We start from the raw sequence: 13,853 nt of genomic DNA, 5'->3' as shown, positions 1-13,853 counted from the left end.
TTTCCCAATAGATAATCATTTGAATGAAAGAAAGCGTGTTTGATAGTATGAAGTTGAAGAGACTAAATAAAATTCTATAAATAGTATTGCTCTCTTTATTGATCGTATTTTTTTAGTAGAAGTTGAATTGGAGCAAAGATGTCAGGAAGCAGTTCGAGTTCGTCTAAGAGAACGAGGTCTTCTTCTCCTGTTGAACCTTTAGTACGTAATGAATGGAGTGAAATTCCTGATGAGCTCTTTAAAGTTATTGAAGATATGAATGAAAATTTTATGGAAGGGGATATTGACGACATCATAAAGAAGCTGAAGGGCATGAAAGCTTTCATGTCTTTATTTTGTGACTCAATGATGTCTTTCATTGAGAAAGGAATGGAGGAGAAAGTGGAGTTGAAGGAGGAGCTGGAGGAAGTGAAGAAGAATCTGAAGGACCAGATTAAGAAATATAACAATGATGTTATGGGTCCTGATAATGATTTTATTTAATGTTTTTTTTAATTGTGAACAATTGTTTATATTTTTATGTTTTTATGTTTTTTTATGTTTATGTTTGTATGTTTTTTTTATTTAATGATATATTTTTGTTGTTATGTTTTTTATACTGCTATGTATTATTGATGTTCATATATTGTTAGTGTAAAGATATGTTGTTTGAAATTAACACACAGGTTCAGTACGTAAAGCAGGTAGTTATATTACTGATGAACTTTTTAAGGTCATTGTTGATATGGAGGAAACGTTTATGGAGGGGAATGTTGATTGCATCATGGTGAAGCTGAAGGGCATAAACGCTTTTATGTCTTTATTTTGTGTGTCCGTGATGTGTTTTATTCTGACACGAGAGTAGAAGAAAGTGGATTTGAAGGAGAAGCTGAAGGAAGTGAAGAAGAATCTGAAACACAAGACTGAGCAATGTAACAATGATGTTTTAGGTCGCAATAATGATCTTATTTGATCTTTGTAAGAAATGTATTATCAAGACATATAATACCAAGTTGTTCCAAAAAAAAATCACAGGTTTCAAAGTGAAGTCAAATAACAAAATATACTGTTAGAGTAAAGAAAGTTTAGATATAGGGATTTTACCTTATCTCTTTGCTTTTTCTGGGCAGTTTCTAATGTCATGGTTGCACAATTGGTGACATCCTTTGCACATCCTTTGTTTTTTCTGTGATTGTTCAATTGCTTTCTCTTTTTCTCCCTTCAATCTTTTCTCACTGTTTATAAGCTGAATCCCAGTTCCTTTGTTTTTAGAAATTTTAGGTTCTTTGATTAGAACTTCAGAGGGTCGACTTGTTCCAACCAACATCTCTATGTCTTGAATTTTAGTAGAATTGTTGATGTTCTTTCTTTTCTTTGCTTCCAGCTCTGTCCTCAATGTTTGAATGTTTCTTGTGAGATTATTTAGGTCCTCTTCACCCCCTTCAGCCAAACACACAGTCATGTGAATCTCACTCCATAAGTTATTCAACATTATTTTCTTTCCCATTGTTCTAGCACATTCCTCTATAACATTATTTTACAATGTTATCTCTGGTAATATTTTCCATCTGTTTAGCACATACTGGTCAGGAATTTTTTTCCAGCATCCTATCCTTCCATACGAGTACCATATGTCTACAGGGAATTCCTGCTCTATTGAACATCTTGCACAAACATGTTGTGTCACTGTTGTCTGTATTATAAACAACCTGATATGTTGTTTTTTTACCTTTTTCTCTTACAGTGATTCTACATTTGTCAGTGTGTTTCTGTATATCATCAACGTCACATTTAAATGAAGCATCTATCACTTGTTTTTGAAATTCATAGAAGATTGTTCTTGTAAATACTTCTGATCCATGCTTTTCGATAGGAATTGGTGTTTGAGTCATAGGTATTGAGTGTTTAGAATCATTGTCATTTTTTCCTTGTGCATGTCTTTGTGCTTCCATTGCACCCTCAAACCGGAGGACGAATTCAATGAGAGTTAAATGACTTTTTGTGAAAGAAGTGAAGAAGTGATTTTCACTTTCTGACCTTGAGGTTGTTCTCATTAAGCCCGCTAGGAATGAGTCTCTGAAATAAGCAGGAATCCATGTTGATCTTATATCATATATGTGTTTCAGCCATCCATGTTCTTGTAAATTGAATTCCAAAATAATTTCCATCCAATTTTGTTCAAACTCTTCTGGTTCCAATTCTACACTCCACACGCAAGAATTTATCTTTGTAATAAAATCTGTTTCTTGCATTATTTGTCTTCCTGTATTTGTAAGAAAAGAGTTTAGAATACAATTAATGTATGCGTATTGAACAACACATATATCATTTTGGAACATTTTATGTATTCATATGGAACAACACATGTATTATGTTGGAACATTGTATTTATTGAATGGGACAGTAGAAAATAAATAGTATAGAATTATTTTTCGTACCTATTTTGTCTGACATCTTCTTCATAATGTGCCACATGCAAAATCTGTGTTCTGTTTTTGTAAAAACATTTTTTATTGCAACTATCATTGCTGGATCTTGGTCTGTTATCAAGCAAGTCGGCTCATTGTTGTCCATTGCTTTCAGAAATGTTTTAAAAACCCACTCAAATGATGCAATATCTTCGTTAGCCACGAAACAAGATGCAAATGTAATACATTTTTTGTGGTTGTCAACCCCAGTAAATGGTCCAAATATCATATTATACTTGTTCATTGTAACATAAAAATAAGTTTTCTGTTTGAAGAACATGATACAATTTTTGTGTTTCAAAATCAGTATATGAATGGCAGAAAGCAATAATTTTATGCCAAAGATTATTATGTAGTACCTGTTTGTGCTATATGTTGTGTCAAATGAGACCATATCACCATAAAGGGCGTAGTTTTTGATACACACAGGGTCTGCCCATAAAGCTCTACAGAGTCTGCCTTCTTGATCTACTTCAAATTCGAAAAATAATGCACTCCATAACTCCTTTTTTTTCTGAAAATTATCTACAAACATTTGTGCATCTGAATCCTTAATATATGCTTTCAAGTCTCTCTGGAAGTTTTTAAAATCTATCTTCGATGCACCAATATTTTCATATCCTCCATAAAGTTCCTTTGCTTGTCTATAAGTTCTTAGAGGACCAACATTCATCTGTTCAACCAAATCAGAATTTATTTATTTTTAGATGAAATGAGTAAAATTCTACAAGTAAACAGAATACTTTATTTATAATGCATAACTATTATGAAGAAGATTTTTTACCTTTGCATTATTAACTACCATCTTTTTCAGTAGAAGGTTCATGTTCCTGCTCTCTTTTTGATATTGTACACATCCTGGAGTGTATAGAAGATGATTATGTTCTTCTTTAAACTGTGTCACTTCATAGTTTCCATTGTCGGAAAGTTTGATAATCATTTTAGCACTGCATCCTACGCGACTGAGTGTCCTTTTTCTGGTTTTTATATCACTGGATGTTGCTTTTCTTTTGTGATATTTGTAACCTTCTTTATTGCATACAAAAAATTGTTCTTTTATAACACCTTGTTTCTTTCTTGAAGTTGATATCCTACTATTAAATCCAGCAGCACATGCATATGATTTGTAGAATTCTTGAGCTTTATTATAATTCTCAAATATCATTCCAAGAGCAGGTTTTAACTCATTTGAACAATTAGGAATCCATATTTTTGTTCCGTTAGGGCTGAGTCTTGTGATTACTTCTGGTGTGTAAGGTACAATTGCAGTAGAAGAGTAACTAGGCGAAAGCAAATCTACAAAACAGGTAAGAGAGTTGAGATTAGGACAAATATGTACTTTGAACAAATGGTAGATTAATTCGGAACAATTAGTATATCTAGTTTGAACAAATAATATATTAATATGGAACAAATGATATATTCACATGGAACAAGAATTACAATTTGTTAGAATTTACAGTATAGTTTTTGTTTGCTCATTAATGTAAGAAAGCTATTATCAAGTCTGAGAATAAGTTTAGAACAACTATTATCAAGAAATCCATATATATCAGATAAATTTCAGATAAATCTATTATCAACAAATCCATATATATCAGATAAATGTAAAGTTTCAGATATAAGCAAAATACCTAGAGATGATGTTGTGGTCTGTGCCATATTGCACTGATTGTTGTCTTCAGATTCCATATTTTGTTGTTCGTATTCCATATTCAGATTGAATTACATGAATACAGATGAGAAATCAATCGATAATGTTGATGTCAAGAGAATCGATCAGTAATGTTGATAGTAGGAAATCGATCGATAATTCAACGGAGAAGAAAATCAGAGTTTAATCTCAGATTAGAAATCGATCGATGATTGTGAGAGAAGAAAATAGATCAAGAATGTTGAAGAATGAGTTTGATTCGCACGTTTTTCCTGTGAAGAACAGAGGAGAATTGACGCGTGTTTTTTGTTTGAATTTTATTGCCAAAACGACGTAGTTTTGTTGTGTCACACAATAAGCTTATTGTCACAACTTAAGACCTTGTCACGCTGGATCTCACCCTTATATATATATATATATAAAATTAAAACAATAACGATGGAGCTGAGATGTCACTTCCTCATTTTTTTACTGATAAAAAATAGAATATAATATATTAATATTAATTATATTATTATATTTATCTATAAAAAAGATTATTTTATCCGTACTATATCTAAGAGTTCTACAGAATTCAAATTAATCCCTAAAATCTCTATGCCATTTTCCCTTTCACATGTCACAAGATACATGACAGACATTTGTTTTCGTGTCGTCTGAATATTTTTCGTGACAGTATTTTAACTGTATGTCATCTTAAGGCGAAAAAATGCGCTCGATTCTCAGATGACATTACGATTACAGAAATCCTGTTATCCAAAGAAAACGCGCGTTTTCGTTAAATTTGATGCGCTCAACAAATGACACTTCTAATAAATGAATGTCATTGTATGCCAAAAACAAAAAGCGGCAAATGAAATTTCACTTACACGGTCATACCAAATTTTAGGCACTCTATATCATTTGACTGAAATTTCAGCTGATATATAAACCCCCTCTGAATCCCAAACCCCAGTTTAGGTTACGCAAGCTTCATCCCTCTCATCCCTCTCATCCCGCTCTATCTCCATGGTTGATTTGAACATGCAATCACTGGGTGAGCTCGAAACACGGTACTGATAAGCCATATTTTCTTCGTTCCTAGCTGTATTAGAGTATCATTGTTCCTTACTCTATCTTTTCCTCATCCGATTTACTTTGGTTTATGTCGATTTCAGCAGCTGGTATAATGATTTTATGATTTTCAGACCTATCGTTGAAAGGTTTAGATCTCTCGCTTAGTTACACTGATTTTATTGTATGTAGATTCACTGCTGTAAAGCTTGGGTCTTTATCTTTTTTAATCTAGGGCAAGACAGTGCCCGATACAGTAAATGGTATGAACTCATCTGATTCCTTTTTATTTGAACACTATTTGCAGGGATAGTAAGCATGCTTCAGTACATGGGAAGGCTGACTGAAGAGATTGTCAATCGGTTCATGCCTTTAGCATATGGGAAGATTTATTTAACTTACTGAATATATATTAATGTTATGTTGGTTTGAACTGATTGGTCATGCCTTTAGAAGTGATTGTGTATGTTTGATGTACTGTTTTGGAACCTAGAACTCATTTATTTAGGAAACTAGCCTGATTTAGTATATATATTGTTATGTGGGTTTGAACCGAATGATTACATATATGTATAATGTTGTGGGTGATGATGAAATGATTGGTATGAACTGATTGGTTAGATATAACTATTTAGGAAGCTAGGACTCATAGAGTTTATGTATGAATGATCATTAAGCATATGGCTGATTAGGCATACTCTAAAGCTTTGAATGTTCATTGAGAATGGCACTACTCTTACACCTATGAGTTATACTGCTAGAAGTGATTGAGTATGTATATGTGTATGAAACATGTTTATGTATGATGTTCTGTTGATGTTTATATTTGAGGTTCTGTATGAGTATGTGTACGATTGTTCATTTGGGCATGTAGCTTATTCATCATGCATCAAGTATTAGAGGAACATTGTAAAAGGGTTATTGAGCATGTATGAAGCATGTATTAAAGGGTAAATTTAGGCTAATTGCATGTACTGATATGGCTTGCAATTGATAAGATATATTTTGATTAGATAGAATATACATATACATACGAACTAAATAACAAGCTCTACATAAAGGGTTATGTATGTGCATTAGCCATACTCTTACTATATTCCTTTCCACTCGGTTTGATATCATAACAACAACATTAAACATGGTGATAGGTTTATGATGCATTCAGCACAAACAGAGTCCCTGATTTTGATAGCATCATAAACCTTATTACCAAGTTTAGAGTACCACAAGTACACCTCAAGTGGAAGGAGCATCGTAAAAGGGTCAGTTTAGTCTACTTGCACATACATACAAACTGAATAGCAAAGCTCTACGTTATATTACAAAAGGGGGGATGAGTGTTGCCTTTCGGTTGTAATTCACAGTCCAAAGTTCCTTAATTGTTTTGACTAGTGAAAGGAAAATTTGGAATTGGAATGAGAACCACATTTGGATATCACATTGCCTTTCAATTCTCCTTTCACTTAGCCAAGACAGTTTTAGGAGATTTGAACATCCTTCATATTCAGCACAAACAGAGTCCTTTGTGGTGACAGCATCATAACCCTCATTACCAAGTGGAATGAGCATTATAAAAGGGCCAGTTTAGGAGCACAAAGCTCTACGTTATATATTACAAAAGGGGGGGAATTAAAGGTCCAAAGCTCCTTAACTATTTTGACTATAGAAAAGAAATTTGGAATTGGAATGAGAACCACATTTGGAGCTCACATTGCCTTCCGATTCTCCTTTCTCTTAGCCAAGATAGTTTAGGAGATTTGGACACCCTCATATCCACTTTGCATACTCCTCAGTCCATATCCGGGCGATCCCCTCATACTCTTCCCTGTTGCTGCGGTATTGCTCAGCAACTGCTTCTTGCCCAGTATATGGCTCCTCACTGTGGGGCTGTAGAAGTAGATCATATATGTGCCACATATACTACAAAATGCATAGAATAATTAGAACAAAAATATGATGTTGTATGTTTATCAAATGAAATAGATAAATGGTTGCATTATACCGTGGCAGTGGAAAAGCGATGGTTATTAAGGATACGGGGAAGTTGAATCGACCCCTGAGGAGCCACGTTAGGATGATATATCCTATTCTGTAACCAAAACTGAGAATAAGAGGAGAGATTTATTAGTATATGTTTCATGTAGGTGATTATATCTTACTGATCTGAGTTAATATTACTCTTGCAGGTCTGTTTGGGAAATCCGGAGGGTAGCTCATTCTGATTTCAAATACACCCCTTTCATATGGGGTGTATTGGGGGCCTTTCATCCTGATCGACCATGTGAAGAAGTTACCATCGAGAGGACATGTACGTTATCATCCAAGAAGAATCATTAGAAATACACAGAAGAAACCAGGAAGGGTTACAAAACAACTATGGATTGGCATACGTACCATTGATGGCCAGAAGCCACTCTGGGTTCTCCATGTACAACTTATTCAAGTCAGCAACTTGCGTTGAGGCGATGGGGTGATTTCTGAGATAATGGAGTTTGCAACAATAACTGCGAACTTATTTACTAATTTCGGGTACAATGCTTCTTACTACTGAAACAAATATTAGGTTTGTTGTATTCTTTATTATGCACTTAGGTTGTTGATCTACAATGTGAACATACTTTGATGCTTAGATATTAGTCTTGTTCATGTGTTATTGGTTGCTAAGTTTTTATTATATGCATTTCCTTGTGTTTAGATATTTGAAATGCAATTTTAGTTACTAGATTTTCAAATGGTGTTAATAAGTTTTCTAAGTTCTAGATTTTCTGCTTAATCTATTGTTATGCAGACTAACTAATTTCACAAAACAATGTGCATTATACTAATAGTAACTAACCTAAGATTCATTGCTATCAGACATAAATAGATTTGAATCAAAAGAGCATCCAATATTATTTATATACTTCCACAAAGCTTCGTTATTATATTAATCACAAAAATGCAATTATAACTACCCTTCTACAAGGAAAAATGGCATTAATAATGAGAGTAATCACATGAGGAGGAGTCGCTTTCCAAATAGCAGAAATTAACATCATCTAGTCCTTATATTTACTTTAGTTTCATGCTTTCCAACTTGGTGCAATTGTTTATCCTTTTTTAGCATAAAGTTGGCATAGGTTATAGAGTGTTTTGTTAGTGACAAAAAGAGTGGCAACATTGAATTACCCTTGGTGCACTAAAATAAAAAGAGTTCTATAAAAACCAAGCTAGCTATTCTAGCTTGGTTTGTTGTTTGCTATTGTTGTTAGCATATAACTTAGATCAGGTTTAGGAGGCGCGAATAAAAGAACCTTTTTTCGGATTATTCCATCCTATTATCTTTCTTCGCTAATGTAATGGGTTAACCTCATCACCTTTACCATCACTTAGAAAAGTGATAGACAGATATGAAGCTTTAATAAGTTTAGGCCTCATTCACTGTGAGGTATTACCAGTTAGTTTTTGAAGAGAAGTAGACAAAACCGATTCTGCTACGCGCCTTTTCTTCTGCCACTTGTCCTTATTCAGATGTTCTCGAATAAACACTGCCATGGAGATTTTTTGTAATATGCATATTGATTATGGGTTAAATGCACCATTGGTCACTGAACTTACATGGTTATCTCAAAATGGTCACTCAGCTTCAATATGTCTCAATAAAATCACTCAACTTTGAGTTTTGTCTCAATTAGACCACTCTGACGATTTCAGTAATTAAAAAACACCGAAATGATAACATAAGTGATATGTTAATATGAGACAATTCAGATTTCTAACCGAAATGACACATGATATCTACGTACACTACAAGAAATTCATTCTATAACGACCAAATTTAACGAAGGTACTTCTGATACTCTCGCTAAAAATGCTTTTCTACGTGAGTAAAAAATTACTCTCGTCAAATATTATAATATTAACGACCAGAAATAAATTGGTTGTTATTAACATGTATTACTCTCGTTATTGATAATACCATTTATTATCCACACGAAAAAACAGGCATTGTTTATTCAACTACCCTCCCACTAAGTCTTCATAGTTTTGGCGCTAAACATAAAAAAAAAAAATTAGAACTTTTTTTCAATTTTTTTATTTAGCTCTAATGATCTTTCCTTTTGCTAAAATTACTCCCTGATAATTAGAGTCACTTAAACCCCAAACACTTTCAAACCCTAAATTCATTAACACTAATGAAATTTGCAATCGCAAAACCGTTTGGTTTCTTAACAATTTTTCAATTCCCTTAGCCAATCTCTTAGCCCTTTGCTAAATCCTTTAGCCCTTTTCTCCTAGATGAAGGATTCTATCGGCACACGCAACCAAGCTATTCCCATCTCCAACGCCTCCCACACCGATAGCGCCAGAGATAGAGAGCAGAGGAGCTGAGCAAAACCAATCCCAACCACGTCGACCGTAGAGAGGCATGATATGCGCAGAACCATCGATCGGAGATGAGGAGCAGACGACCGGCGACTGGATATCGATGGAGACGAGGAGCAGACGATCGGCGACTGGAGTGAGGTAGGTTAGTTGTTTTTCTTATTTAGGGGTTTTCTTGTGTATTTTTGTTTTAGTTAAATTAGGGATTGCTGTTAGTTAATTAATTTAATTTTGTTTTGTTAATTATTAGAGATAAATTAATTATTGAATTGATGTTTCTCTAACTCAAATAGTATGGATCCTTCATCCTTGGTATTAAATTGCTCCATTTCAAGAACTCGCTCTAGACTAAATTTTGTTGATTTTCATTTTCTTCTTACTTTTGTATTGGCGTTTAAAGTTCTTTCTATCAATTTATTCTTTTTCATCAGCCCTTATTTTGTAAATATCTCTTATATCAAATAAAAGCTTTCACCAGTGGCTGATTTGTAGCCCCCATTCCATGTTTCTAATATTTTATTACTTGCACTTAACTCAAATTGTTTACTTAGTACTTGTTATTCAATTTTAATCTGTTATTTGCTATGGAATATCTATGTTTTCAATTCAGTTTGTTAAACTAGTATAGGCTTTTAAGCCCTCAATGTAATTAATGCAGTAGACATGAATTTTTGGGTCCTATTTTTCGTGGTTTATCTGTACTAGGGTGCTGATATTGTAAACCTTTTCTAATTATTGTGTGTGAATAAGAGAGTAATTAAGCTTAACCATCTCTTGTGTTATTGAACCATTTATTGTGTCAAAAAATAAAATAAAATCAAAGCCATCAATCATTAACCAATTTTTAATTATCATTAATTTAAGCAATCATAGTGGAAAAGCCATGTAGTTATTAGATTATAAACTCACCTGCCTGTATCATGTACACATTGAATTCATGCTTAATTGTTGAATTTCATATTAATTATAATATGGGGTTACATCTCTCACTCTCTTTGTATTAATCCTAAATATGTCAGATGAGTTTAAAAATTGATATCTACCAGGAAAATGTTGTTATGTCAAAGATTATAATATGATGTTATATTGGGATAGAGGAACTGATTTTGAAGGCTGGCTGGGTGGCCATTTTTGTTGCTTTTATTTTCTTCCAAGTTTTCCACTCAGAACATAGTCTTCTAACCTCACCAATTATCTATTTTACCGTGCTCTCTCTATACAAATTCATCTTTCCTTGCTCTCTCATCAATCACAAGTGCAGGGCTCTAACTGTATTTCATCTCAATCACAAGTGCAGGGCTACATTTGCAACTCAAGTGACTTGGATTGCAAAACTTATATAGTCTACAGAGCTCAACACAATTTCCACTCAATCACTTCCATACCTTCTCTCTTCAGTTTAACCCAATTTGATCTCCTTTTGAAACTAACCATTTTAAGGAAGAAAATCCAATAAATCTACCTGTTGGGAGAGAGATCATCATCCCCATTAAATGCCAATGTCACGGTGGCTCCTTTCACGCTCCTTTGATGTACAACTTTTTGAGCAGAGATTCGGTTAATGTTGTTGGCTGTGATGTTTTTGAAGGGCTAGTGAAAGCACAAAGTCTCAAGAGAATCCTGACTTGAGAGGCTGTCAGTATCACCCTGAAGATTATCAGATCAATGTACCAATTCGATGTGCTTGTCCTAATTCGATTCAACAAAGAAATGGTGTGAGATTTCTTGTTACATATCCTATGTTGGAGGGTGAGAATCTTGATTTGATTGCTGATAAATTTAGTTTAACTGGGAAAACTGTTATAGATTTCAATAACTAACAACTATGCTGATTCATGCTAATAACTTGAGTGATGTTAATTGGGACATTGGCTCTTTCCCCCAAATCTCACCAGCTCCTAAAGCAACATTGAAGTTATCTCTGCTGATGCGGAATCAACTAAATGGAATTCACATGTGTTTTTGGGAGCAGGTGTTTGTTTTGCAGGGAGATTCATGCCTTTGCATGCTAGAAGTTCTGTGATTCAGATAGGCATATATTTCGTGCCAATATTTATTTAATATGCTGTTTACAGTTGAATTGAAACATGTAGGTGTTTGTGGTCATCGTTATTGGATAGAAGCAGTAGAGCTTCTTTCTGAAGGTTGAAGGATATTGTGTGTCATTACTTCTATTTCACATTATTTATAAGATATTAGGATAATCCTAGGTTACTAATTGACAGATAGACCTTGTTGGAGTTTTTGAGAGAAGAAAGACCCATTTAATTCTGATATTCTCTATATTAAACTAAAACTTGGAGCTTGTTCATATGTGGATGATCCCATATGGAACCAGTCACGCACAAGGTTGGTATGCTCTCTTTTTTCACAGCTAGTTGACTCTTTCCTTGATCCATGCCTTGTTATGGAGCATGTGCATAATTTTCTTTTATTAGGCATTTGGTTTGACAAATATAAGAACATGCAATCCAATTGCCAGAGGTCAAAGTGAAATGGTTTCGGGTACAGTTGATTAGTTGGTCAGTAGTTTTCTTCTAGCCCGAGCTTAATTGCTTTTGCATAACTCTGACTGACCCTTCATGGAATAGCAGGTGAGTGTAAAAATCTTCGTGTCTCATTTTAATGCTACCATCGTGTCACGATATCCATGTTGTGTTTGATCTTCAGCTTGCCATGCATGTTTGTGTGGGACCTGCTTCTTTCGAACAGTGATGACCTGCTTTTTTCTTTGAATTTATCTAGAGAAGACAATGGTTGGTTGCTTTTGTATTAAGCTTGCATTGTACAATTCTTGTGTTATTCTTTTTTTTTAATTTGAAACGGCATATCTTCCATGAATTTGGTGCAGAACTTTGCAAAGAGTCTACTAGATGTTGAGGATAATTTGGGAAGAGCTTCTTCAGTTGTTAAAGAAAGTTATTCAAAAATCGACCCATCTATTGGCTCAACTAGGGCAGTTCCATTACTTAAGACCCTTTTGGAACGAGTTCAAATGACTGAAAAGCAGCTTATGGAGGTAAGTATATGTTATTGCTTCCTCAATCATACTGGATGATAAATTACTCACATTGTGCATTTGGAGGTGTTTGGGAGGAGACATTTGCCTTATATTAATTTGTTGTTGATACAGTTTTCTGATTTCTTGGATTTCAGATATTTAGAAAATTCGGAATAGAGAAGTTTGATCCAGTAAATGAGCCATTTGATCCACATAGGCATAATACAGTGTTCCAGTTATCGGATGCTTCTAAGCCCCAGGCACAGTTGCAGCAGTCCTAAAGGTATTGTTTAAATAAAAACCAATTAATTATTCTCATATTAATTTACTACATAACCTCATGTCTCTGTCAAAAGAATTTCGGGTTCATGTTACTCAAATTTCCTGTCGCAATGCTGTTATGTAATGAAGATAGGATATGCAAAATTTGGATCAAAGGTACTTTTGTAATCTTCTTAGCATTTACAATTGTACCAAAGACACCTATACCCGAAAATGTCTGCTTATATAAGTGTTTTTTCAACCTTCTCTCACTAATATATGACTTTTGAGCATCCGTTATTCTGGCCTCCTATATGCCTAATTTCTTTTTCTTTCTCTGTTTACTATTGCCAAGCTTGGACCTCTTGATGCATATTATCCGGTAATGCTGCGTCATATTTTATTATTAAGCTTTTGGACATTGTTAGTATGCAAAAACAGGTTAAATGTATCCTTGTCTTAATTATTTTATGTTTGCATTTGTAACAGTGAAAGGAAAAGGAAATTGTTCTATTCAGCTGGATTGTTCTTCTAAGAGGAGATTTGAAATAATTTTGTTGAAGTAGCTTTACAAACGTCATGGATTATATATCATGTTATGTACGAACAAGTTGAATTCTTTTGTTATTGTAAAAAGAACAAGAACCCATATATCAATTTATAACTATGTATTTTTGTTCTCAAATTTGTTAAAAAGACAAATTGATTTATTTTATTGAATTTATTTTATATATGTTTCAATTATTGAATTTATTTTTTATTGTATTAAATATTGAAATAAATTTTAGTGTCACTACATTCGTGAAATAACGATCAGATTATAGTGGTAAATATCATTTCTAATGATGGTACCATATGAAAATAACGATTATTTATTCACTACTTAAAATGTAATAACTACGGTGATTCATGGAAATGATGACTGTATATTCACTCGTTAAAATTTAGTAATAACGACAGGGAAGAACAGAAAAAACGACAGTTTATTCAATCATTAAAATGCCGTAATAACGACGGTGAATTATGTAAATAATGACAATTTATTCACTCATTAAAATATGTTAATAACGAC

General features: G+C 33.6%; 1 protein-coding gene across 6 annotated transcripts; it reads left to right on the top strand.

Annotated features, from left to right (window-relative positions):
* Positions 1 to 9,193: 9,193 nt before the first annotated feature.
* On the top strand, positions 9,194 to 13,452 carry LOC136223426 (grpE protein homolog 2, mitochondrial-like). Of its 6 annotated transcripts, XM_066011398.1 has the most exons (6): positions 9,194 to 9,660; positions 10,817 to 12,275; positions 12,371 to 12,538; positions 12,676 to 12,803; positions 13,137 to 13,163; positions 13,271 to 13,452. In XM_066011398.1, exons 2-4 carry the CDS (start codon positions 12,273 to 12,275, stop codon positions 12,799 to 12,801), a joined length of 297 nt encoding a protein of 98 aa, XP_065867470.1. In that variant the 5' UTR covers positions 9,194 to 9,660; positions 10,817 to 12,272; the 3' UTR covers positions 12,802 to 12,803; positions 13,137 to 13,163; positions 13,271 to 13,452. The 6 variants fall into 6 exon arrangements, 5 of the variants coding, with proteins under 5 accessions (XP_065867470.1, XP_065867472.1, XP_065867473.1 ...); XM_066011400.1 differs by lacking the exon at positions 13,137 to 13,163; XM_066011401.1 differs by having other exon boundaries at positions 9,195 to 9,660; positions 10,812 to 12,275; positions 12,676 to 13,452.
* Positions 13,453 to 13,853: the final 401 nt, after the last annotated feature.

Source organism: Euphorbia lathyris, chromosome 3 (assembly GCF_963576675.1).
Source record: "Euphorbia lathyris chromosome 3, ddEupLath1.1, whole genome shotgun sequence".
NCBI lineage: Eukaryota > Viridiplantae > Streptophyta > Magnoliopsida > Malpighiales > Euphorbiaceae > Euphorbia > Euphorbia lathyris.
This window is presented reverse-complemented; position numbering and strand designations above follow the sequence as displayed.